Below are 23,177 nucleotides of genomic sequence, written 5' to 3' on the forward strand. Positions count from 1 at the left end.
AGGCTCACACCCTATTCAAACACAGACATACCCTTAAGACAGGATTTGTGAAGGAAAAGACAATGGGGAGGCTTTTCCATTTTCCTTTGACCTTGCAGAGAAAACATTTGGTCAGTTTGGGAATCAAAATGGTTCCAGTCGGTCTTCCTGTGCTGATCTATGTACGTGCTTGGTTGGTACACTTATGAACATTACCATATATCTAAGACCATAAAATTCCTATCACACCGCATCACAATCCTGGATTTGCATAAAGGGAGCAAGCAAAAGTGAAGTCAGGTTGCACAATAGTAGTGAGCGTGGCAGGACAGTGAGAAGGGAGAAACACTGAAAGGCTGGAGGGGATGGGGGAAACTGGCAGTTTTAAAAAATGGTAAGAGGCTTGAGTCAAGTACTGTGGAATATTTGAGAGCTCTCATGAGGCAGCTGAGGAATGGAAGAGGGAGTAGTTTGAGTACAGTGAGAAGGGAGAGAGATGAAGGTTTTTGTACTTTTAAAGTTATTGTAGATACCATATTGTTTTTGTTGACCCTCTTTCCCACTTACAGAACTAGTTTACTGTTTTTCTTTGCAATAAATATTCAAAAACATTTAACCTGCTAATGCCTCAATTAATGCAATTTTATTGGTATCTATTTTTATTTTTGAAATTTACCAGTAGCTGCTGCATTTCCCACCCTAGGCTTATACTCGAGTCAATAAGTTTTCCCAGTTTTCTGTGGTAAAATTAGGTGCCTCGGCTTATATTCGGGTCGGCTTATACTCCAGTATATACAGTATATACTTCGAAAACGTTCAGAAACCAAAGCACGGCTTCTGATTGGCTGCAGGAAGCTCCTGCAGCCAATCGGAAGCCACGGAAGCCCCATAAGACGTTCGGCTTCCAAAAAAAGTTTGAAAACCGGAGCACTCACTTCCCGGTTTGCGACATTCGGGAGCTGAAACATATGAGTACCAAGGCGTTCGACAACCAAGGTACGGCCATACTCTTATAAAACTGCAGGTTATTAGAGTAATCCTGCCGACATTCTTACCTGTTTAATAGTTGTGTTTGAACCGTTTTTACTGATAATTTCATTGTTTAACCCTTTTCGTAAAGTGCTTTATCATGAGATATATAATAATTCTGTTACATGAATAGAGAATTAGCCCCTCTTAAAGAATTGTGGCTTGTTAAGGGTGCTGGGAATTGTAGCTCTGTGAGGATTGGGAATAAACTACCATTCCCAGGATTCATTGTGGGTTGTGTGCTTTAAACATATGGAGGGTTTTTTTAAATCAAAGTTACTCTCAGAGAAGACATATTTGAATTAAGGAACCCTAGTTAGCCATGTGAATTAACTTTGAAGATTCTGCTATTGAGTAGGACTAGCATTAATAATAATAATAATAATAATAATAATAATGCTTATAATCAAGCAGTCTATAAATTTTATGAAATACAATAACTATATTTCATAAAATTCATAGACTTGCTTGATTGTTAGCAAACCCTCAAAGCAGTTTACAAAGAGAACAAAAGTATGAAATCAGTCAAATCACACCTTTAAAACATTCAAATGATAAAATCAATAAACTAAAAGCAGATTAAAACATACATCCGCATTCTACATGTCTGGGGAGGTTTTCGTAAAGAAAAATGTTTTATACAGCTGCCAAAAATGTTTTAAGCGAAGGCGTCTTGCCTGATGTCAATAGGCAGGGAGTTCCAGAGTGTAGACGCTGCCACACTCAAAGATTGGTTTCTTACCAATGCAGAACGAGTCTTACATGGCACCTGTAAGAGTCCCAGTTCAGCAGATCAAAGCTGCAGTTGGTTGCGACCCTCTGCCATCCATCTGGTTATCTCCCGCTTGGACTACTGCAATGCACTCTATGTGGGGCTACCTTTGAAGGTGACCTGGAAACTACAACTAATCCAGAATGCGGCAGCAAGACTGGTGACAGAGTGTGGCCACCGAGAGCATATAACACCGGTCCTGAAAGACCTACATTGGCTCCCAGTATGTTTCCGAGCACAATTCAAAGTGTTGGTGCTGACCTTTAAAGCCCTAAACGGCCTCGGTCCAGTGTATCTGAAGGAGCATCTCCACCCCCATCATTCAGCCCAGACACTGAGGTCCAGTGCCGAGGGCCTTCTGGCAGTTCCCTCACTGAGAGAAGTGAGATTACAGGGAACCAGGCAGAGGGCCTTCTCGGTAGTGGTGCCCTCCCTGTGGAACACCCTCCCACCAGGTGTCAAAGAGAACAACAATTACCAGAGTTTTAGAAGACATCTGAAGGCAGCCCTGTTTAGGGAAGCTTTTAATGTTTGATGTATTACAGTATTTTAATATTTTGATGGAAGCTGCCCAGAGTGGCTGGGGAAGCCCAGCCAGATGGGCGGGGTATTAATAATAAATTATTATTATTATTATTATTATTATTATTATTAATCATTATTATGTGTGCCATCTCTGCTCTTTCCCTGCAGATCACCACGCCTTTCCTTCCCAGAAACTTCCAGGGATTCTCACTGGTCAACCGCCAACACACCACCCGGATCGAGACTGGCTTCACGGTGGAGATGTCCCCTGAGGGTCCGCAGCTATCCTATGCCCGCTTTGGGCAGCTGGGGGAGGAAACCTACCACTGGCAGTTGCCGGAGACCTACCTGGGCGACAAGGTAAGAGCCCTGCTCTGTGGGATGCAGGGAGTGGCGCTTGCAGTTCTTGAGCCCATCCCTGTGGCGTCTGGTCATCCTTCCCGGACAGGCAATTGTGTTCCTCGTGGTCCGTTGTGAACCAAGGCCATAGCTGTCAACTTTCAGATTTGAAAATAAGGGATCAGCAGCCTCGAAAATAAGGGATCAGCAGCCTCACCTGTCCCGGGGACAGTCTACAGGATATCTAACAATCCAGGATAGCAGCAGGAAATAAGGGAATTTTCCGCCAAAAAAGGGAAGGTTGACAGCTATGACCAAGGCACTGATTTGGAGGGCGGGGGGCAGGATGGAAATTCATAGGTTGTTTCCAGAGAGAGGTGAGATCAGAACCTTGGCTTTGACGGTAAGTCCATGGGTACCAACTTAAAGAAGGAGACAAATGAGAAAGGAAGGATGCTAGGAGGCCGATGTGGATTCAGTCGGACTATTGGGTCCATCTAGCCCAGTATTGTCTACACTGACTGGCAGCAGTGGCTCTCCAGGACTTCAGGCAGCCTTACCTGAAGATGCTGCCAGTGGGGGTTGAACCCGGAGCCTTCTACATGAAAGGCAAGTGTTCTGCCACGGCGCAACGGCCTGTTTTCAAGCAAGGAGGGCACACAGATCAGAGTGCACATTGGGTGCCAGACTAGGACCTGGGCGACTAGGGTGCAGATCTTCCTGGGTGCTGCTTCACAGTTTCTCTCTCCTCCTCCCAGCCATCTCCCAAGAAAGAAGCCTCACTTTTCTGGCGCACGAAGCTCACAGAAGTGATCTTGGGCCACTCACTGCCTTGGTCAGCCTAGCTTGCCTCGCAGGGTTCCTGTTAGGATTAAATGAGAAGTGGAGCTCTTTGGAAGGCAGGTGGAACACAAGTGTAGTGGTGGTGATTTTGGTGGGAAAGAAGGGAGGAATTCCACCCCTTCCCCTGTTTTTTTTTATTTTTTTTTATTATTATTATTATTATTATTATTATTATTATTATTATTATTATTATTATTTCCCCATTCCCAGGGTTTTTCTAGCAGAAAACCACACAAATAGACTCAGGGGTTCCCCTGCGGATGTCCTCTTACAGTCAGCATGTGAGGAGGTCTAGATGATAATAATAATAATAATAATAATAATAATAATAATAATAATAATAATAATTAATACCCCGCCCTCCCCAGCCAAGGCCGGCCTCAGGGCGGCTAACAAGCAATAATAAAAACAAGTTGAATGAATACAACTTAAAAACAAGATTAGAATACAGCAATTAAAATATTGAAACATAAAAATATTAAAATGCAGTCTCATCACAGGAGGAGAAAGGAAAAAGAAAAAAGAAAGAGGGGGAGGGAATCAAATTGGCTCCAAGCCAAAGGTCAGGCGGGACAACTCTGTCTTACGGGCCCTGCGGAAAGAAATCAGATCCTGCAGGGCCCTGGTCTCATGAGGCAGAGCGTTCCACCAGGCTGGAGCCAGAGTTGAAAAGGCCCTGGCTCTGGTTGAGGCTAATCTGACTTCCTTAGGGCCCGGGACCTCTAGGGTGTTGCTATTTATGGACCTTGAGGCTCTCCGTGGGGCATACCGGGAGAGGCGGTCCCGTAGGTACGAGGGTCCTAGGCCGTGATGATGCAGCCCCTTGCCAGCAGAAGGTGGCACAAGACTGGGTGGATCCTGGGTGCCCCCAGAGCTCCCCCCACCCGTGCCAACCTTCCCCCAAAGTAAGCTGTTCCACGGGGCTGGAAGTGGGTGGGGACTGTTATCAGGGCACTCCTGATGGACAGCAGGAAAGTGAGGCTTGGGAGATGGTTGTTGTTGCTTATTGAATTTACATACCGCCTATACCCAGAGGTGTCAGGGTGGTCACATAAAAACATCACAGTATATAAAATAAAAATAAAAGCAGAGAAGGCCCGTTCTCGTGTTGCCACCCTCTGGACCTCTTGAGATGGCTGGGAGGAGGAGAGAGAAACCACGAAGCAACACCCAAGAAGGTAGGTGGTTAGGATTCTGGAGGCAGACCTCCTTTGTTGCTTTACCCTCTGACAATCCTGCCTTCGAATATGCATTGCAGGGGGTGGACTCAATGACCCTCAGGGGTCCCTTCCAACTCTAGAATTATATGATTGTGAGGAGTGCGGTGGGCATCCCTAGTTTTGACAGCTCGCAAGCCGCCGGCAAGGCTTGCCATTTGTTGTGTATTTGTCTATAAGCGCATCGCCTGCCCCCCAAACCCGTCTTGAATTAGCAACCGTCACAATTTCCTGTGGCAGGGAGTTCCACAGGCTTATGCATGAGTTGCACAAAGGTGTGCTTTATTTTGTGAGAGGACGACACTTTGAACTCGGAGGGGGCAAGGTTCAATGAGAGAGTCCTTCTGGTTGAGGGAAAATATTTTATCCAGCCCCCAAATCTGCTCAGAGCCTTCTTTCCTGCGCCACTTCAGAGCTGGCTAGAATAATGGGGGGCAAGCTGGACAGGAGGAAGAGTCTTGTTCCCAGGAGGGGCACAATGATGGGGCTGAATGTATTTGGCTTGGGCTATGAACGCTCCAGGGACGCGGGTGGCGCTGTGGGTTAAACCACAGAGCCTAGAACTTGCCGATCAGAAGGTCGGCGGTTCGAATCCCCGCGACGGGGTGAGCTCCCGTTGCTCAGTCCCTGCTCCTGCCAACCTAGCAGTTCGAAAGAATGTCAAAGTGCAAGTAGATAAATAGGTACCGCTCTGGCGGGAAGGTAAACGGCGTTTCCGTGCGCGGCTCTGGTTCGCCAGAAGCGGCTAAGTCATGCTGGCCACATGGCCCGGAAGCTGTATGCTGGCTCCCTCGGCCAATAAAGCGAGATGAGCGCCGCAACCCCAGAGTCGGCCACGACTGGACCTAATCGTCAGGGGTCCCTTTACCTTTACCTTTTTATGAACTCTCCACCTTTACCTGCTCTCTCTGTCTGTCTCTTTCTCTTTCTCTCATTCTTTCTTTCCTGCCCAGACTGTCGGGCAGAAGGAAACCTACTTTGCCCGGATGCGCCGTGCCCACAAGGTACGCGGGCAGAGATGCCCATAACGGAGCATGGACTTGTTGGGTTCTGGGGCATGCTATTGTATTGTGTGCTTCTAAACCGGGGTACGGGGAGGCCTGGTTGTCGAAGGCAGGAGGCCCCGAGAGGATGACTCGCTAAGAAGAAAGGTGGTTTGCAGCGTTTGGGGCTTTTCAGTTCGGAGGAAAGGCGAGTCGAGAGGTGATGTGATAGAACTGTGTGAAGCTATTGTGCATGGCATTGAGAAAGCTGAATGTTGGAAGATTTAGGACAGATAAAAGTAGGCCTTTTTTATGTTCTCTGGCTGGCATCTGTGCCAAAGCGGCTGCCATTCTTTGTTCAGAAGCCACAGAGCTTGCTCAGCCTTTTACAGAGTCAGACTTCCCTGGGCTACCTAGCTTTTAAAAACGTTTTTACGACCCATCCTATATTGAGATGGCCATTTCTTTTAAACCCTTTTTAATCTTGCATTTTAAATTGCTGTAACCTGCCCTGAGGAACCTTAGGATGAAGGGCAGGTCATGAATCAAAATAATTGCAGCAATAACAACAGCTCAATGCTGTCGACAGTGACTGGCAACAGCTCTCTGGTCTTTTTTTTCTTTTTCCAAATATTTTTATCGGTTTTTACACAAACAGATTTAAAATAGTGGAAAAAAAGAACTTTTAACATATCCACACATGAGATTCTCTGAAGCTAGTGACTCCCCCCCCCCCCCCGCCCCCTACATGGGGTCCTTAAAATATTTTTTCTAAAACTACATATCATTACATTCTCCACATTTTTCATTTCTCTAAATTGTCCGTGTCTTTCGTTTCTTTACAAGTCATTTTTTAAGTCCAGCTGACGTTTTTATTTGTTTGCAATTGTCTCCTAAGTAAGTTATAAATTTTCCCCATTCTTCTGTAAAGTCTTTATCTTCTTGATTCCTGAGTCTCCCGGTCAGTTTTGACCATTGGTAGCCAAACTAAGGCCCAGGGGCCGGATCCGGCCCAATCGCCTTCTAAATCTGGCCTGCCAGTGGTCTGGGAATCAGCGTGTTTTTACATGAGTATAATGTTTGCTTTTATTTAAAATGCATCTCTGGGTTATTTGTGGGGTATAGGAATTTGTTCATATTTTTTTTCCAAAATAGAGTCCAGCCCCCCACAAGGTCTGAGGGACAGTGAACCGGCCTCTGCTGGAAAAGCTTGCTGACCCCTGGTTTTGACACTTCAGCATAGTCCAGCAATTCGGCTTGCCATTCTTCCCTAGTCTGGACTGTTGCTTCCTTCCATCTTTGGGCTAGTAGCATCCTTGCAGCTGTTGTCACATACATAAACAGTCTTTTCTGGTCTTTTGGAATGTTGGTATCTGTAATTCCTAAGAGAAAAGCTTCTGGGGTTTTTTTACAAACATTTCCCCCCCCCCCCAGTTCATTATACTGTATATGAATTCCCAAAATGACTTTGCCATCCTACATGACCACCACATACGAGCTACAGCTCTTTTAACAGCTCCTGTGATTTTGAGTGTCTGCTGGTGTGGCATGGCTGGGGTCAGTGCATGCCCCCAACTCTATGGTGTGCTGCCTCCTAAGATCAACAGACCCCCACCCTTTGTGCAAATTGGGGGGGTCACTTTGCCCTCCTAATGTGTTCCTGTCTGCCTTTCCCTCCCTTCCCTGCATGGGCACCCCATACCGAGCCCCCAAACAGGAGAGCCTCTGCATGAGGGGCAACAGTGAATGTTCAAAGGAGTCGGGTGTGGGGAGGCTGTCAGCTTTGCATGGCCAGGCGAGAGGCCGGCCAGCTTTCAACATGCCCACCGCCCGTGTCCCACCCCAGCAGAACTCCACATCCCTCACAGAGGAGCAGCTGAGGAAGGACGTGGCAGCTGGCAGGATCCCCAGCTCTGGCGGCCGGGTCCGGCGAGCCACCCAGGTAACGTGTGCGAAAGCCGGTTCCATGGGGATCTGTCCAGCTGGGGATAGCGGCGTTCGTCCTGGGTTGGGCAGCCATTCCAAGCTCTGTCCTTTTCAAGGATGCCCAGCTGTTTTCAGGCCTACCAGCGTGAGTAGATTAGTAGGTACCACTGTGGCGGGAAGGTAAATGGCATTTCCGTGCGCTCTGGCACTCTTCATGGTGTCCCGTTGGGCCAGAAGTGGTTTGGTCATGCTGGTCACATGACCCAGAGAAGCTGTCTCTGTAACACATGTGATGTGCAAACAACGTTAGTGGGATTTCAAGAAGCACTGTGAAATTTGAGATGTATTGTTAAAAGAAATAATAGAAGTGGGAGGGAAGACTAATGACAATACTAATGAGAAGGAATGCGCAATTAAGAGGTAAAGATGGATGATTGTCAGAGAAGCTGAAGGAAGTCCAAAAAGAGAGAATTTGTTTGTTAAAAAGTGGATAAAATTGTATGTTTGTGTTGTAAATCAATAAAAAATTATTATAAAAAAAACAGAAAAGCTGTCTGTGGACAAACGCAGGCTCCCTCAGCCTGAAAGCAGAGATGAGTGCTGCACCCCATAGTTGAATTTGACTGGACTTAACTGCCCAGGGGTCCTTTACCTCTCTGTACTGGGCCTGCAGATCCTCTTTTGCTCTGCCTGTCTGCCTCTCTCTCTCTCTCTCTCTCTCTCTCTCTCCCCTCTTTCTTCCTTCCCTGACTCCCTCGCCTCCATCCTTCAGGTGCAGGAAGCCCAGTTGAGACGCGATGCTGAAATCTGGGAAATGCTGTCCCGCTGGCAGGCCTCTTCCCGCAGGGCACCCCCTCCTCCCAAGGAGAAGGAGGAGGGCGCCCCCAAACCCCCTCCAGCAGGACTGCGGACCCCCTCAGCTGCCCAGGCAGCCCACCTTGGCCCTCCTCGCTCCTTTGCCTCCTTGGCCAGGGCTCCTCTGCTCCCCGCTTCTCTTGCTGCTGCTCCCGGCTCCCAGGTACATCCCTGCCCTTCCTTGGCCTCATAGGGGAGCCCTGGGTCTCCCTTCTTGGCCCTGTCCTGGGGCACACCTGCTTGCTGCCAGTGCACTGGCTGAAATCATATTCATCTGGGCCATATTGGGTTTGGAAGCCAAGCCACGGGGTGGGGGAGAGGGGCTCAGAGCTTATGTCTTATTCCCTTTTCCAGGGATTTTGTCCTTCCTTCCCTCTGCCCTTCCTTCCATCCTTTTGTGTTCCCCAACCTTCCTATTCTTTCTTTTTTTTAAAAAAATATTTATGTATTCATTCATTCATTCCTTTGACAAAGTAATAATCAGAAATAAATAAGAATAAAAATGTGCACCCCACCCCTGAGATCGTTCCATTGTAACTAGCCAACCTCCCAAAATTTCAACACCTCTTGCGATGGTGACAGTACAAATTCTACAAACACCCTCCGTATCTCTTCAAAGTCATTTCTCCTGCATATTCCCCGTTTTACCTTAATGGCACATGTCAATTTATCATTCATAGCTATATCCCACACCTCTTTATACCGTTCTTCCATTTTATATTCTGCTTGCCCCTTCCACTTCCTAGCTATCATAATTCGTGCAGCTGTCAATAAATTTGTGAGCAAGTCCTTCCTAGCCTGCGAACCTTCCACTCCATTGTAAATTGGTAATAATGCTACCTCTGGACTCTCAGTCAGCTTTAACGTAGTGATTTCTGTTATCTCCTTAAACACCCTTTGCCAAAAAAAATTTACACCCCCACCACATGTGAATATAATTCCTGGATTCCTGGCATCCCCTCCAACGTAACGCCGAATATTCCTTGTTTATTTGATTTAATGTGACTGGTGTTAGATACCATCTCCAAACTAATTTATAATATTCTTACGGACAACATTTTGAACGTATGTTTCTCCCATATTTCCCCCCAGCTTTGACTATCTGCCCTGTGTGGGAAAAAGAGACAACCTTCCTTTTCTGCCTGCTTCCATCTTTCCTTCTGTTCTTCCCTCCTTCCTTTTCTCTCTCCTTCCCTCCACCCTGCCATCTTTCCCTTCAGCTTTCTGTCTTTCTGTCTGCCTTTCCCTCCTCCTCCCCTCCTTCCTGCCCTCCTTTCTCCTAGCCTTCCACCCTCCCTTTCCTCCCCACTACCTTCCTGTCTTCCCTCTACCTCTCTCACTGAACATCTTCTCTTGGCCTCAAGCCCCAGGGACAAGGAATCCCCGGCGGAAGGTCTTCAGACTCCTCCAGCAACCTGCTCTCTTCCTCCCAGTACCGCCTCAGGGTGTCTGAGGCTAAAAAGGTACCCACAAGGAGGGCAGAGTGGGCAGCGAATGGAGCTTTGGCATGGAGAGGTGTGTGAGAAGGGGAGAGCTCTGCCACACAGCAAACACACAGCTGTCCAGAGCAGAGGCAGAAAAACGCGTGCCCCCCAAACCCTCTAGAAGGCATTTTCGAAAAAACCAAAATGTTTGTGCGGAATTTGGGGGGCCGTTGGTGCCAAAGCTGGCTACTCTTTTCTCCCTCTCGCCTTGGACCTCACTCTGCTTTTGGCATTGCTCATCTAGAAGGTGCAAAGCAAGCATTGGCAGGGGGTTTGGACTGGATGATCCTTGGGGACCATTCCAGATCTACGATTCTGGGCTCATGTTTGGCAGCACAGAAAGGTGGCAGTGCAGAAAGTACAGCGGTTGCAAGATCAGGTTACAAGTTGCGGAAGTGAAGTGGGTGACCAGGGAGCCCCACCGTTCCTAGGAAATGGATTCTTTGTTCTCTCTCTGTGACCATTAAAATTTCTAACTGGTAAGAGACTTCTTTCGTTTTGTTCTGCTTATCTGCTGCCAAAGGGCGGGGAGGAAGCTAAGTTCCAGAAGCCTGACACTGTGTTTGCAATTCACAACACAGAGCTGATGGGAGTTGCGGCCCAAAGCAGCCAGAGAGAACCAGGCAGATGGAGAACGTTGTTGCGACAGCGCTTTGGGAGAGTGGGTGGCTGAATAATAGTGTCAGTGGGTGGTTGTGGCACCCCACCCACCCCATGGGCTTGGAGTTTGGGGCACGTTCTGGGCAGTGGGTGGTTCTCTGTCTCTCTCTCTGAGCTGTGGTGCCTGGCTGGCTGTGGCACATGTTGTGGAGCTGTGCGCTTTGAGATTTGCCTCGTCCGTCAGCTGGTCCCCTCACTTTCCTCTGAATCTTCCTCTTCTGTCTCAGTACTGGTTACTCTACAAGGGCTTCTCTCTCCTTCCCGAAATCGCTTTCTACTGGAAGCTGCCAGACCCCTTCCTGGGGGACAAGGTAATCTTAACTGCATGGACCGCAGGGGGCGGGGTGAGAAGCAGGGATGAGAGCCATTTTGGGGGCTCTGTGCGTGTGTCTGTTTGCATGGCAGTGGCATCAAAACAAAAGAAAGTCCTTCGCACAGTGCATAGGCACATGGCCACTGTCTTTGCTGGCTTTGGAAGAGGATGAGACAAAATCAAGGAGGGAAGGGGCTTCTAGCCACAAGGTCTCTGCCCCCACAGCCAGAGGCAGCAATAGTTCAGAATACCAATTGCTGGAAACCACAGAAGGGGGAGAGTTGCTCTTGAGCTCCAGTCTGGGTTGCTGGTTTTCCATGGGGACATCAGGTTGGCCCCTGTGCGAACAGGATGCCATTGGCCTCATCCAGCAGGCTGTTCCTCGTGTTCTTCTGAAAGAGGACAGAGAGCACGGTGCCGATAGATAGATGGATAGATAGATAGATAGATAGATAGATAGATAGATAATTTATTACGGTCGGAGACCAGCTTATAAAACGCACTTGGGGGTACAATCCCAGAAGGAAAACAAACATTTAAAACAATGTACAACAATAAATTTAAAATTTATAAATGCGATAAGCATATACACACTTAAAACTTTAAGCGGTGCCGATAATGCCAAGGTTGCAGGTTCGATCTCTGTATGGGAGGGACGGCTGCATATTCCTGTGTTGCAGGGGGCTGGACTAGAGCATTGGTTCCCAACCTTTTTTTTGGCCATGCCCCACCTAATATAACTAGGTGACATATAATTCTTATTAGTGACATATAATTCTTATTATTCTTATAATTATTCTTATAATTCTTATTAGTGACATATAATTCTTATTAGTGACATATAATTCTTACTATTCAAAAAGGGAACTCCTGTTCATGTGGAGGAAGCTTAAAAGGCCATGAACTGTTAATAGCTCATTCTCAAATTGCCCCCCTTAAAAATCAAATTGCCCCCCTGTGGGGCGTGTGCCCCACGTTGGGAACCACGGGACTAGACGATCCTCGGGATCCCTTCCAACTCCACGATTCTGTGAAATGGATGGTGACGCTGCAGTTTTGTACCCCCTGTGCTGACTTTAAAGGGAAGGTCGTAAAGCAAGATATGTTAATATTTAAATCTTAGAATAGCTTTGGAAGTAGATATAGGCTGTAGGGTTAGAAGTAGAAGATAGTGTATTACTTGTAAGGGATAAAATGTGGAGATTTTTATGGTAAAAGTAAGTGTGATTTAAAAAAATGGTTAAAAATTATGATATATGTAAACTGCTAAAGATGAGGTAAAATGAATATCAGATAGGGGGGATTTGGGGAAGCCCACCTAACAATGTTTAGAAAAAATAAGGATAAGACAAGAATTTGTTTGTATTGTTTGTTTTTCTGTTTGTATTGTTTAGTTGTGTTATAAAATGAATAAATTTTTTTTTGGGAAAAATAAAAATAAAGGGAAGGTCGTGCCTTGGGGGATCACAAAGAGAACGCTCTGTGTGGGTTTTTTTGGGGGGTGGGAGTGAAGCTTTTCATCTCTTGCATAGACACACTTGCAGAAGTGGCAATGCCTCAGAATAAACTAGCTGTGGGGAATCACAAGTGAGGAGAAGGCTGCTGTTTTTATCAGGCCCTGTTTGCGGGCTTGCCATAATGGACCTCTGGTTGACCACTGGGAAAACAAGTTGCTGGATTAGGGGGCCTGATCCAGCAGCTTCCGGGCTCCTCTGAAGTCCTCGCACATGCACAGAACCCTCTTTGTTTTCTGCGCCAAGAAGCTGCAAATCTTTGGAGCAGGGTTGCAAGTTACTTCCAGCCTCAGAAGCCTAACCTGGCCCTCTAAGCTTCTCTTTCCAGCCCTTGAAACTCTCTGTGCCCCCCCCCAAGTGCTTTTGCCTGGCCAGGATGTGTCCTTGAATTGTGACGCCTCCCGCTTGCCAGGATGGAGAGAGGGCACACATCGAAATGTGTATTTACTTGATTTCTGCGTAGTTGGAATGTAGCCTGCGGCACGAGTTGGTTGCATCGATGGCCCCACCCACTTATGGCTTTGGCTCCTCCCACTTTAGCCCCACCCACCACCGAGGGAGACCCTTGGGCAGAAGAAGGTTCCCTAAATGCTTGTGGCAGACACCCTCCTGATGACGTCTGTGTTTTAGAAGAACTTAAAATGTGGGGGTGGAGTGGGCGAGTGAACGGCATCATAAAGGGGGTCACGTTGCTTTTGGGGGTGCCATGCTAGCCCCAGAAGCCGTTCGCCACCATGCGCAGGGTGCAATTTCTTTGAAAGACTCCCCAAAGTCTGTTTTTTAATTATTATTTGACTCTGTGAAATGTGATGATATTGTATCTAGTTTCGTGTAAACTGGGTCTGGTTAGAGAAGTCTTACTCGTTTGTGTTTCAGTTCAGTCATCTTCCTATATACTTTATTTAAATATAATTAAAAATTTCCCAGTCTGTCCTACCTTGCAAGGTTGTTGTGGGGATGAAATAGGCAGCAGGGGGAAGAGAAGAACCATGCGCTCAACCATTTTGGGGGAAATGCAACGGTGGAGGGAAATTCACTTTTTACAAAGTCGAAAATTTCAAAACGTGGGCCTTACGATGGGTGCATGACACTTGGGGGGGGTGCAGCCCATGACCTGCATCAAGATGGAATGACCTGACCCCTCTCGCCCCACATTTGCAGGTTGGATCCTACGGGGGACGCCTTCGCTACACCCTTTCCTACAATGCCGGAGGACGAGGCACCCCACTGCCGGACGCTGATGTGCAGATCACTGTAAGGAAGAGTCCCTGCTTGCTCAGGAGCGGGCTGGGTTTCTACAGGTTTAGCTAGAGAGGTGGGGGCAAGGACACCCCCTGGAACTCACTGGGCATCAGGACCTGTATAACAGCAGAGGCCCTCATTTCTGGGATTGGAGGAAGCTCTGAGTCCCACATACACCACTCCCATAAATGTTTATTTATGCCTCTGATTTGGAGGCAACTAGATAAAGGTCTTGGGGGGGGGGGGATTTAGCAGCCACTAGCAGAAATATCATGTGAGTAAGAAAAGGGACACGGGTGGTGCTGTGGTCTAAACCACTGAACCTCTTGGGCTAGCCGATCGGAAGGTCAGCGGTTCGAATCCCCACGACGAAGTGAGCTCCCATTGCTCTGTCCCAGCTCCTAGCAATTCGAAAGCACGCCAGTGCAAGTAGATAAATAGGTGCCGCTGCGGCGGGAAGGTAAACGGCGTTTCTGTGCACTCTGGTTTCCGTCATGGTGTCCTATTGCCCCAGGAGCAGTTTAGTCCTGCTGGCCACATGACCCGGAAAGCTGCCTGTGGCCAAACGCCGGCTCCTTTGGCCTGAAAGTGAGATGAGCACCACAACCCCATAGTCACCTTTGACTGGATTTAACCACCCAGGTGTCCTTTACCTTTACCTTCTGAATAAAGTTACTAGCCATTGTGACTACTAGCCACAAGGGCCATGCTCTGATTTCATGGGAGGAGGCAGCGACGCTTCTGAATCCCAGTTGCTGGAAACCACAGGAGGGAAGGGTTGCTGCCATACTTGAATCCTCCTCACGGACTTCCCTTAGGGGCAGTTAGAATTCCTGTTCCATGATTGCAGTCATGGGATTGTTGTCTTTCACATGACGAGCTCTTGACAGGGGCATTACAGTGAACAGGATACTGGACTGATCCAACCAGCTCTTATGTTCTTACATTCTCTTTTGGTGTCTCTCTCCCCCCCCCCCCCCCAGGGTAACGACATCACCTTGGTGGCCTACCTGTCGGAGCTGCGGCCTCGGGAACGCAAGAGCTTTGAGGTCATCTTCCAGGAGGTGAGGCCTCCCTGTGCCGTCTGCACCTGAGCTCAATGTGTCTCTTGGTGGCAATGAAGCCGCCCCATATACCTGGGAAGGGGAGAGAGGTGGGGATCCAGGCAACACTGACACTGCTTTGGTGGAGAACGTGGGTGACTCTGGCTTAAATAAAGCAGCTGGAGGAGCAATGGATCTAAGTTTACCGACCCTGCAGCTTGTTTCCGTTGTCCATTGCCACTTGTCCTGTCCCTTGCTGTGCCTGCCAGCTGGCAAAATGAGCTTATCTGGTTCTGCAAGAACAACTTCTTCATGGTCAGAGGCTGCAATACTTCTGAATACTAGTTGCAGGAAACCTCAGGAGGGGAGAGTTGCAGTGAAGCCACTTCCATTACTGCCCCTTCCCCGCTTTCTTTTCTTTATATTTGACAAAGTAATAATCATAAATAAATAAGAATAAAAATGTGCACCCCACCACCGAGACCATTCCATTGTAACTAATTCAACCTCCCAAAATTTCAACACTTCTTGTGATGGTTTGACCCCTTTCCGTTTTAACAGAACAAATTCTACAAACATATCTTCCATATCTCCTCAAAGTCATTTCTCCTGCGTATTCCCCATCTTACCTTAACGACACATGCTGATTTATCATTCATAGCTATATCCCACACCTCTTTATACCATCCTTCCATTTTATATTCTGCTTCCCCTTCCCCTTCCTAGCTATCATAATGCGTGCTGCTGTCAATAAATTTGTGAGCAAGTCCTTCATAGCCTGCGAACCTTCCACCCCACCGTAAATGGATAATAATGCTACCTCTGGACTTTTGGTCAGCTTTAACTGCTTCTCTGCTTTCTGCTGGTACCTGTAGAAATGTTAAGGATAATAGGAAAGGATATATTGAATAAGTATTATTCTTCCTTTACTCATGCTAGTAAGTGATGTAGCAGAGCAGATTCCCCTCAATATAGCTGGAAGCTAGTTTGCAGATTCATATGAATCTCTTAGTTAAGTCTATTCCTGGTGTCCCCTTTTGATCCCTCTTGAAAGAATAAAGACATGAGAGTCTTTCTGAGTAAAGTAACAAGTTTACTCACATTTCAGTTCACGATTTGATCCCTGTAAGGCAGGCTTCACTTGGTAGTTACATAAAGAAACTGTGAGTTTGTCTCATATGGAGACTGAATTCCTGTGCTGCTGGCTGAGAGCCAGCAAACAGCAAAATTTACATTAATATAACAAAATGGCTGCAGGAGAGCAGCATGCCAGCGAAAGAACAGCAAGACAATAGAAAGACAAAACGACTGAGAAAATGACTGCATGACTCAGCTCTTTTATGGAGTCAGACAGCGCCAAGGGCCTTCTGGCGGTTCCCTCACTACAGGAAGCAAAGTTACAGGGAACCAGACAGAGGGCCTTCTCAGTAGTGACGCCCACCCTGTGGAACACCCTCCTATCTGATGTCGATAATAAACAACTCTCTCTTGAAAGATGACTTTTAGAAGACATCTGAAGGCAGCCCTCTTTAGGGAAGCTTTTAATATTTGTTGAATAATTGTATTTTCATATTTTGTTGAAAGCTGCCCAGAGTTTCTGGGGAAACCCAGCCAGATGGGCAAGGAATAAATTATCATCATCATCATCATCATCATCATCATCATCAACTCCTAGGTCACATGCAGGGGGAGGAAGCTCCAGACCAGTGGAACAGCAAGTTACCCTGACTGGATACCCCCCTGCTTGTGCCCACTCTAGGGAAATAAGGAATGTTGCATTTGACTGCGCCAATTGATTCCATCTCACGGTATCAACCTTCCCCCCCTTTTCTCCCCAGCAATACTGGAAGCGCCCAGATGGCCAGCCAGCCACCCGGGAGCACCTCATGATGGTCCTGGCTGACCTGGACGAGATTCTCATCCGCGCCACTCACTCCACCGAGATGCTGTCGGCTGGCATCACCGGTGTCAGCATGGAGACCGCGGTGCCCACCTACACCAGCCTGCCCCGGGCTCTGGAGGTGGAGGAATGCCGCTGCCCACCAGGCTACCAGGGTCTTTCCTGCCAGGTGAGCCTCTTTGCTGGGCCAGGCTGGGCACGTGGGCTCATGGGGCAATGTTTGCTGATGCCACCCTGTCCCTCTTGCAGGATTGTGCAGCTGGCTACACCCGGACAGGCGGTGGACTCTACCTGGGGCACTGTGCACTGTGCGAATGCAACGGGCATTCAGATTCCTGCCACCCTGAGACCGGCGCTTGTTCGGTGAGCAACCTCCATAGGCACATAAACTTGTGTGTAAAAGTGTATTGAGAAATGATCCATAATGAATTGGAGAAAAATGTTTAAATGTGCTTTTCAAGAAACAACAACAGAATCCTTTCTGTTGAGGATAATTCAGACTGAAATTCGCAGGTGTCAAAAAAGGTTATTTATGTATGCCACTACTGCTGCCAAATGGGATGTGGGAAAGCAAAGTTCTTAACCCGAGGTACTATTTCTGGGTTAGCGGAGTCTGTAACCTGAAGTGTCTGTAACATGAAGCGTCTGTAACCCGAGGTACCACTGTACTAATACCAATCATTCAAGTACCAAATCATTCAAGTACCAAATCATTCATATAATTTAGGTGGCTAGAATTGATGGCTTGATGATTTACTTTATTTCTGCGTTTCAAAATCTTATTGATTTCAGTTACATTCCAGTCAAAATAGTAATCCCTTATACAACCACTGCAATATTAATAACTTCTCCTTTTTAACTTTTATTAAACAAACATTACATACAAAAAAACCACAAACTAATCTTACATTGGATATTTCTGGACTTAAGATAGTTATTGCAGTATGCATAATCAAATTGTCAAGCATCTAGAATAAGTGTGTATTATATAAAAGAAATAAAACAAGAGAGAGAAGAGAAAAAAAGAAAAAGAAAAATGCATGACGATAAAACCAAAAAATTAACAAAATTAAAACTACGTATCAAACAAAAAGCAGTATTTAGTTAATTCAAACCAGTATTGGGATGTTCTGCTCCCAAAGTCCCTTGTACTGGGTTGAATCCCTTTTTTAATTTGTTGGTTTGTTGACTTCCGTCTACTCTTTGCGGTTTCAATTCAGCCATTTCTATCTTTGATCTGTATTTAATTATTTGTCTCCATCTTGGGATACCTCTATCTGTGAAATCAGTCTAAACATAGCCAAGCGTTATTGCTGGAACCATGTTTCTTCAAGTAATTTTAATAACTTCTATTCGTGTTGACACATCCAATGATTTGCCCTTCCCAGAGCTGCCTTCATCATGCTGCTGGGGAGTTCTGTGAAAAGTGTGCCCCCGGATTCTACGGAGACGCTACTGCTGGCACCCCAGAGGACTGCCAGCCCTGCGCCTGTCCGCTGACGGATCCGGAAAACCAGTACGATGTTGGCTCATTGAGAGAGAGAGAGAGAGAGAGAGAGAGAGAGAGAGAGAGAGAGAGAGAGAGAGACTGAGTAGATGGGGGTTAGACTAGGTTTCAGGATGGGCTGGCAACGGATGTGGATTTGTGGGCAGGGGGAGCGAAGCGGCTTTAGCTAGCCACTCCGGGTGGATAAAGCTGCCAAGGGTTACAAAAGAGTATTGGGAAGGGGTCCATAATGAATTGAAAAAAAAGTTTAAAAGTACTTTCCCCCAAAAACCCGGAGTCCTTTCTGTTGGAGATAATTCAGGCTGACATTCCCAGGTGTCAAAAAAGGTTATTTATGTATGCCATTACTGTGGCCTGGGTTTTGTTAGCCCAAAAATGGAAAAGGAGCAAGGTCCCAGCCAAAGAAGAATGGCAACTTAAGGTGACGGAATATGCTTATCTTGCAGACCTGACATATAGAATAAGAGAACAAGAAGAACATACGTTTAGAGGAGATTGGGAAACGTTTATTGAATATATGGGGAATCATTGTGTGCAGCTGAAAACGCTGGCAGCATTAAGAGAAATTCAACAATGTAAATAAGCTGTGATGGATGCAGTAATGGCATTCAGAATGGTGCAGTTTCTATAAAATATGCAGGGATTTATGATATGTAAAATGAAGCATGGAAAGAGAAGAAAGGAAGTCATGGATATTTCAAGGATGTAAAAATGAGTACTTTGAATTGTAAAACGGAAAATTGGGGGGGGGTTATATACCCCAAAAAAGCTATCAAGGGTTAGTAGCCACAGTGACTATTCTCTGTTTTTGGGGCTTCCCATTGAGGCAGCTGGTTGGCCCCCGTAAGAACAGGATGCTGGACTAAGATGGATCTGATTCAAACGGGCTTCTCTTATTTTCTCTTCCCATGGGGGCACCTAGATAGATGGACTCTTCCTATCCAGGGGCAGTCTACCTTCAAATTCCAGTCCCTGGAAATCTCAAATGGGGAGAGCATTACTGCTTGGGGGTGTTATAAGAAAACCTTCTCCCTTTCCCTTATGGGCTATTCCAGAGCCCTTAAGTGGGTTCCCTCTCGGTAGGAGAAAATAATGAGGCCAACCAGAGAATATTGAGAAGCAAAGCGGCTAGTAAGCCTGACCTTTATTCAGCTGTTGCAACAGGGTCCTCACTCACCACACGCAGGAGGGAGGAGGGACCCAGAACATTGGGGCATATATAGACCTTTGAAATTGCCCACCCTGTAGCCAGAGACCACCCCCCAAAAAACATACATACATCACAGAAGGAGGCAGTCTTCAGCAGAAATCCTGTTTGCCAGGATACCTACAGTGGTCACTGATTGCTTTATCTGGGCAGAAGGCTTTCCCCATTTGCCTCTCTTACTGCAGAGGAATATTTGAGGTCATTGGGAGAGTCAAAATGGCTTCAGGATTGCCCTCTCATACTATTTGAGACACATGGTTCATATATTTAGATATGTGTGCATTTATGAATATTCTATATTTGGGACCTTAAAATTCTTATAACGGGCTTCCCTGCTGAGGGGCATCTGGTTGGCCGGGTTAGATGGACTCTTCTGATATCCTTTAAACCTCCTGACTCTTCTTCCTTACTTTATTAATTTTTTTCAGGTTCTCAAGGACGTGTGAGAGCCTGGGGGGCGGAGGCTACCGTTGCACAGCCTGTGAGCCGGGCTACACTGGCCAATACTGCGAGCAGTGAGTATCCAACTGGCCGGCGGATGGGCAGGGATGTAGCTCAGTAGCCCTTTGGTTGTGGATCTGCCCTAATGTTAGGATTTTTATCTATCCGAGCTGCTACAGTGAGTGGTACAATGATTTGTATACATCATGTGAGTGTCTGAGAGAGCATGAGAAAGAAAGTCTGTATTATCTCTTCCTTCTGAGTACTATTGGAAGTTGGTTTCGCTTCTATGTGTGTCGAGGTTCTGTACTGGTGTTCAGAGAGCACAGATGTACAGATGGAGTCTCTGTATATAAGACTGTAAATAAAGTAGTTTATGTGGGAATGTTCAGGGATGCAGGAGAGGATATATTGTCTGATAATAGCCTTTCCAACTTGTGTTAACAAGTTCACAATTAAGCAGAGTAACATTCCCCTTTTTAAACTTGCAGCGGATGCGTTTGCTCAGACTCGCTAAAGCCTCTATAATAACTGTTCTGGTATTTCCCCCTTATTCCCTCATAAAAGATAAGACACGACACAGTCTTCTACAAAAGTATAAAAAGAGTTTACTCACATATCATTCTGTTCACAATAGGATCCCAGAAGGCAGACTTAGCTTAGAAAAGTAACATATACCTGGAAACTATCTCATAAGAAGGCAGTCCCTTTGTTGTCTCTTGGCTGGAAGCCAAGAGGGCATCTTTGGCTAAGCAGATGTTGCTTCTTCGATGCCTGTAGTCAAAAAGAGAGAGATGGCTGCCCTGCCCTATGCTTTTGTCATTATCTGCACAGGTGAGGCCACACCCACCTCTAGTCACATGCAGAGGAAGGAAACAGGAAGTTTACCTGCTGACTGGACAAACATTCCTCCCCATGTGTAAACAAGTTCACTCTAGGAATGTTGCACTTGACTGCTCTTGTGTTTCACATCACACAGTTTTAGAACTACGATTGAGTCTTTCTTCTGCTATGATATACCAGAAGACTGGTGTGCTCTTTTCAGGAGAGAAAGGTCGCTTATTACTGGCTAGTCTGGAGTGAAGGAAGATTTACAGCCAGAGAGGGCCACCAGGGAACGCTCCGGAGACTTTGCAGTCTTCCCAGGGCGTTTTCCCAACATCTAACTCTCAATTACTCTTCTGTCACGGCTGTTAGGGCCACTGACTGGTCTCTTTCCCAGAGGTGTGACTCTCACCTGTCTCTCTCTCTTGCTCCCTTCTCAGGTGTGCTCCAGGTTACACAGGAAACCCCAATCTCCGTGGGCAGAAGTGTGTGTCCCTGGGTGAGTACGAAGTCCGCCAGCTGGCCCCTGCCTTAATACACACACACACACACATTGCACATGCCACATTGCCAGTGGCAAAGGGTTGCTGTGTATAGATAGAAGAACCTGCTGGGTCAGGCCAGTAGCACATCTGGCCCAGCATTCTGCTGTCATAATGTCCAACCAGAAGCCTGCGAGAAACCTACAAGCAGGGATGCTTTAGCTGAGATTCCTGCATTGCAGGGGGTTGAACTAGATGACCCTCAGTACCCCTTCCAACTCCCCGATTCTATTATCCTTTGATTCTATACTGCAGTTTCAAGCAGCCAAGAGTCAGAAGCATTGCTTCCTCCAACCGTTCATAGCCATTGGTAACCTTTTCCTCCATGAATTTGCCCCATGCTCTTTTAGAGTCATGTAAGCTGGTGGTCCTCCCTGCTTCCTGTGTAGGCAAGTTCCGTAGTTTAACTCTGCACTGCAGGAGGAAGGACTTTTCTCTATCCTCCTCGGACCTCCCAAAACTCAGCTTGGTCAGATGTCTGCAAGTTCTTGTGTTCTGTTTGTTTTTTTTATAATAATTTTTATTAGTTTTACATATACAGTCATACCTCGGGTTACAGACGCTTCAGGTTGCGTTTTTTTGGTTTACGGACCCGCCGAAACCTGGAAGTACTGCAACGGGTTACTTTCGGGTTTCGGCTGTCGCGCATGTGCAGAAGCGCTAAATCACACTTTGCGCATGCACAGAAGCGCCAAATCGCAACCTGCAGCGGCGCGTCTGCGTACTCACAGGTTGTGATTTAGCACTTCTGCGCATGCGCAAAGCATGATTTAGCGCTTCTGCGCACGGATCACGTTCGCAACCCAAGCGTCCATTGTAATCACATTATGTAGCATCATATCTTCTTATTTAACCTTTTTGGCTCAACTCAAGTATTTCTGTTCTGAGAGAGGGGGTGGGGTGGGGAACCTTTTCTTTCTCTTTAAAGTAATATATATTTATGCTTCTCAGCTTTATATATTTCACTAATTTTACAATCATTTCAGCATTTCAAAACTTGGCTTCCTTCCCCCTCTTTCTGCAGTCCCTTAAATTTATTTTTAATACCTTCTGCATATCCAAATTAACTCAATTTGCTCATTTATTCATATAGTTTAAATATATACTCTCATGAAAATGCAGGTTATTACAATAATCCTGCCAATGTTCTTATCTGTTTACAATTTATCTGTAAATATTCCATAAACCATTTCCATTATTTTATAAAAAGTTTGTTGTCTTGATTTCTTATTTTTCTGGTAAGTTTCGCCATTTCTGCGTGTGCCATAAGTTTTTGTATCCATTCTTCCTTTGCTGGGACTTCTTCTTCTTTCAATTTTTGGTCCAGTAACATTCTTGCCGCTGTACAGTAGTAGTATACATGAATAAGTTTCTATAAAGTTTAGGTAGTTCTCTCCCTATAAATAGAAAAGCTTCCGGTTTTTTTAAACAAAGGTTATTTTAAACATCCTTTTCATTTCATTATATATCTTTTCCCAGTAAGCTTGAACCTTACTACAAGACCACCACATATGATTGAAAGAACCTTCTTTCTCTTTATGTTTCTGTCCCTATAATTCCCCAAAGAATTAGAATTACAGTTTTTCTTTTGGGAAAAATCTTTTCTTTCTCCGCTTCCTCCTGGGCACGCATCTCTGCATACCATTCTATCCCTAAACCTTTCTTCCTAAAGTGGTTGCCCCTGTCAAGAGTTCAGCCTACACTTGAGTAGGACCCTGGCAGGGACACATGCCCGACTGGCATGTTCCCTCCCTCCTGGTCATTCATTCGTGAGCGTCATAAGCTTTCTTCTGCCCGAACATCACAGCGAACTGATGCCAACAGACATCGGCACACTTAGGGATCCGCAGAGTTTGCGCATCATGTGTGACTGACCTCAGCATTTTGGCTAATCTACTTTATTTACATATAAACACACACGGAGTACTGCAACATGGCTCCCTCTCTCTCTCTAGCATCAGACAGCAAAGAGAAAAAGAACAAAGGACAACACTCCCACTTCACGGAACACAGTAACACAAACATCCTGTT

The 23,177-nt window shown here is 46.3% G+C and overlaps 1 protein-coding gene across 19 annotated transcripts in view; it reads left to right on the top strand.

Moving 5' to 3' along the window:
- HSPG2 (heparan sulfate proteoglycan 2) overlaps positions 1 to 23,177 on the top strand; it is a 209,775-nt gene that overhangs the window by 117,618 nt on the left and 68,980 nt on the right. For 11 of the 19 annotated variants that reach the window (XM_083629125.1, XM_083629123.1, XM_083629139.1 and 8 more), the window contains 13 exons: positions 2,474 to 2,665; positions 5,658 to 5,708; positions 7,534 to 7,629; positions 8,386 to 8,631; positions 9,833 to 9,931; positions 10,840 to 10,923; positions 13,601 to 13,693; positions 14,665 to 14,745; positions 16,563 to 16,793; positions 16,874 to 16,987; positions 18,013 to 18,140; positions 19,767 to 19,853; positions 21,045 to 21,103. In XM_083629125.1, coding sequence (XP_083485251.1) covers positions 2,474 to 2,665; positions 5,658 to 5,708; positions 7,534 to 7,629; positions 8,386 to 8,631; positions 9,833 to 9,931; positions 10,840 to 10,923; positions 13,601 to 13,693; positions 14,665 to 14,745; positions 16,563 to 16,793; positions 16,874 to 16,987; positions 18,013 to 18,140; positions 19,767 to 19,853; positions 21,045 to 21,103 — 1,561 coding nt within the window. The remainder of the gene's footprint in view (positions 1 to 2,473; positions 2,666 to 5,657; positions 5,709 to 7,533; positions 7,630 to 8,385; positions 8,632 to 9,832; positions 9,932 to 10,839; positions 10,924 to 13,600; positions 13,694 to 14,664; positions 14,746 to 16,562; positions 16,794 to 16,873; positions 16,988 to 18,012; positions 18,141 to 19,766; positions 19,854 to 21,044; positions 21,104 to 23,177) is intronic. The other 8 variants (XM_083629129.1, XM_083629131.1, XM_083629126.1 and 5 more) reach the window with 2 other exon arrangements.

This window comes from Podarcis filfolensis (assembly GCF_964270895.1).
Source record: "Podarcis filfolensis genome assembly, chromosome: 8".
Classification (NCBI taxonomy): Eukaryota; Metazoa; Chordata; class Lepidosauria; order Squamata; family Lacertidae; genus Podarcis; species Podarcis filfolensis.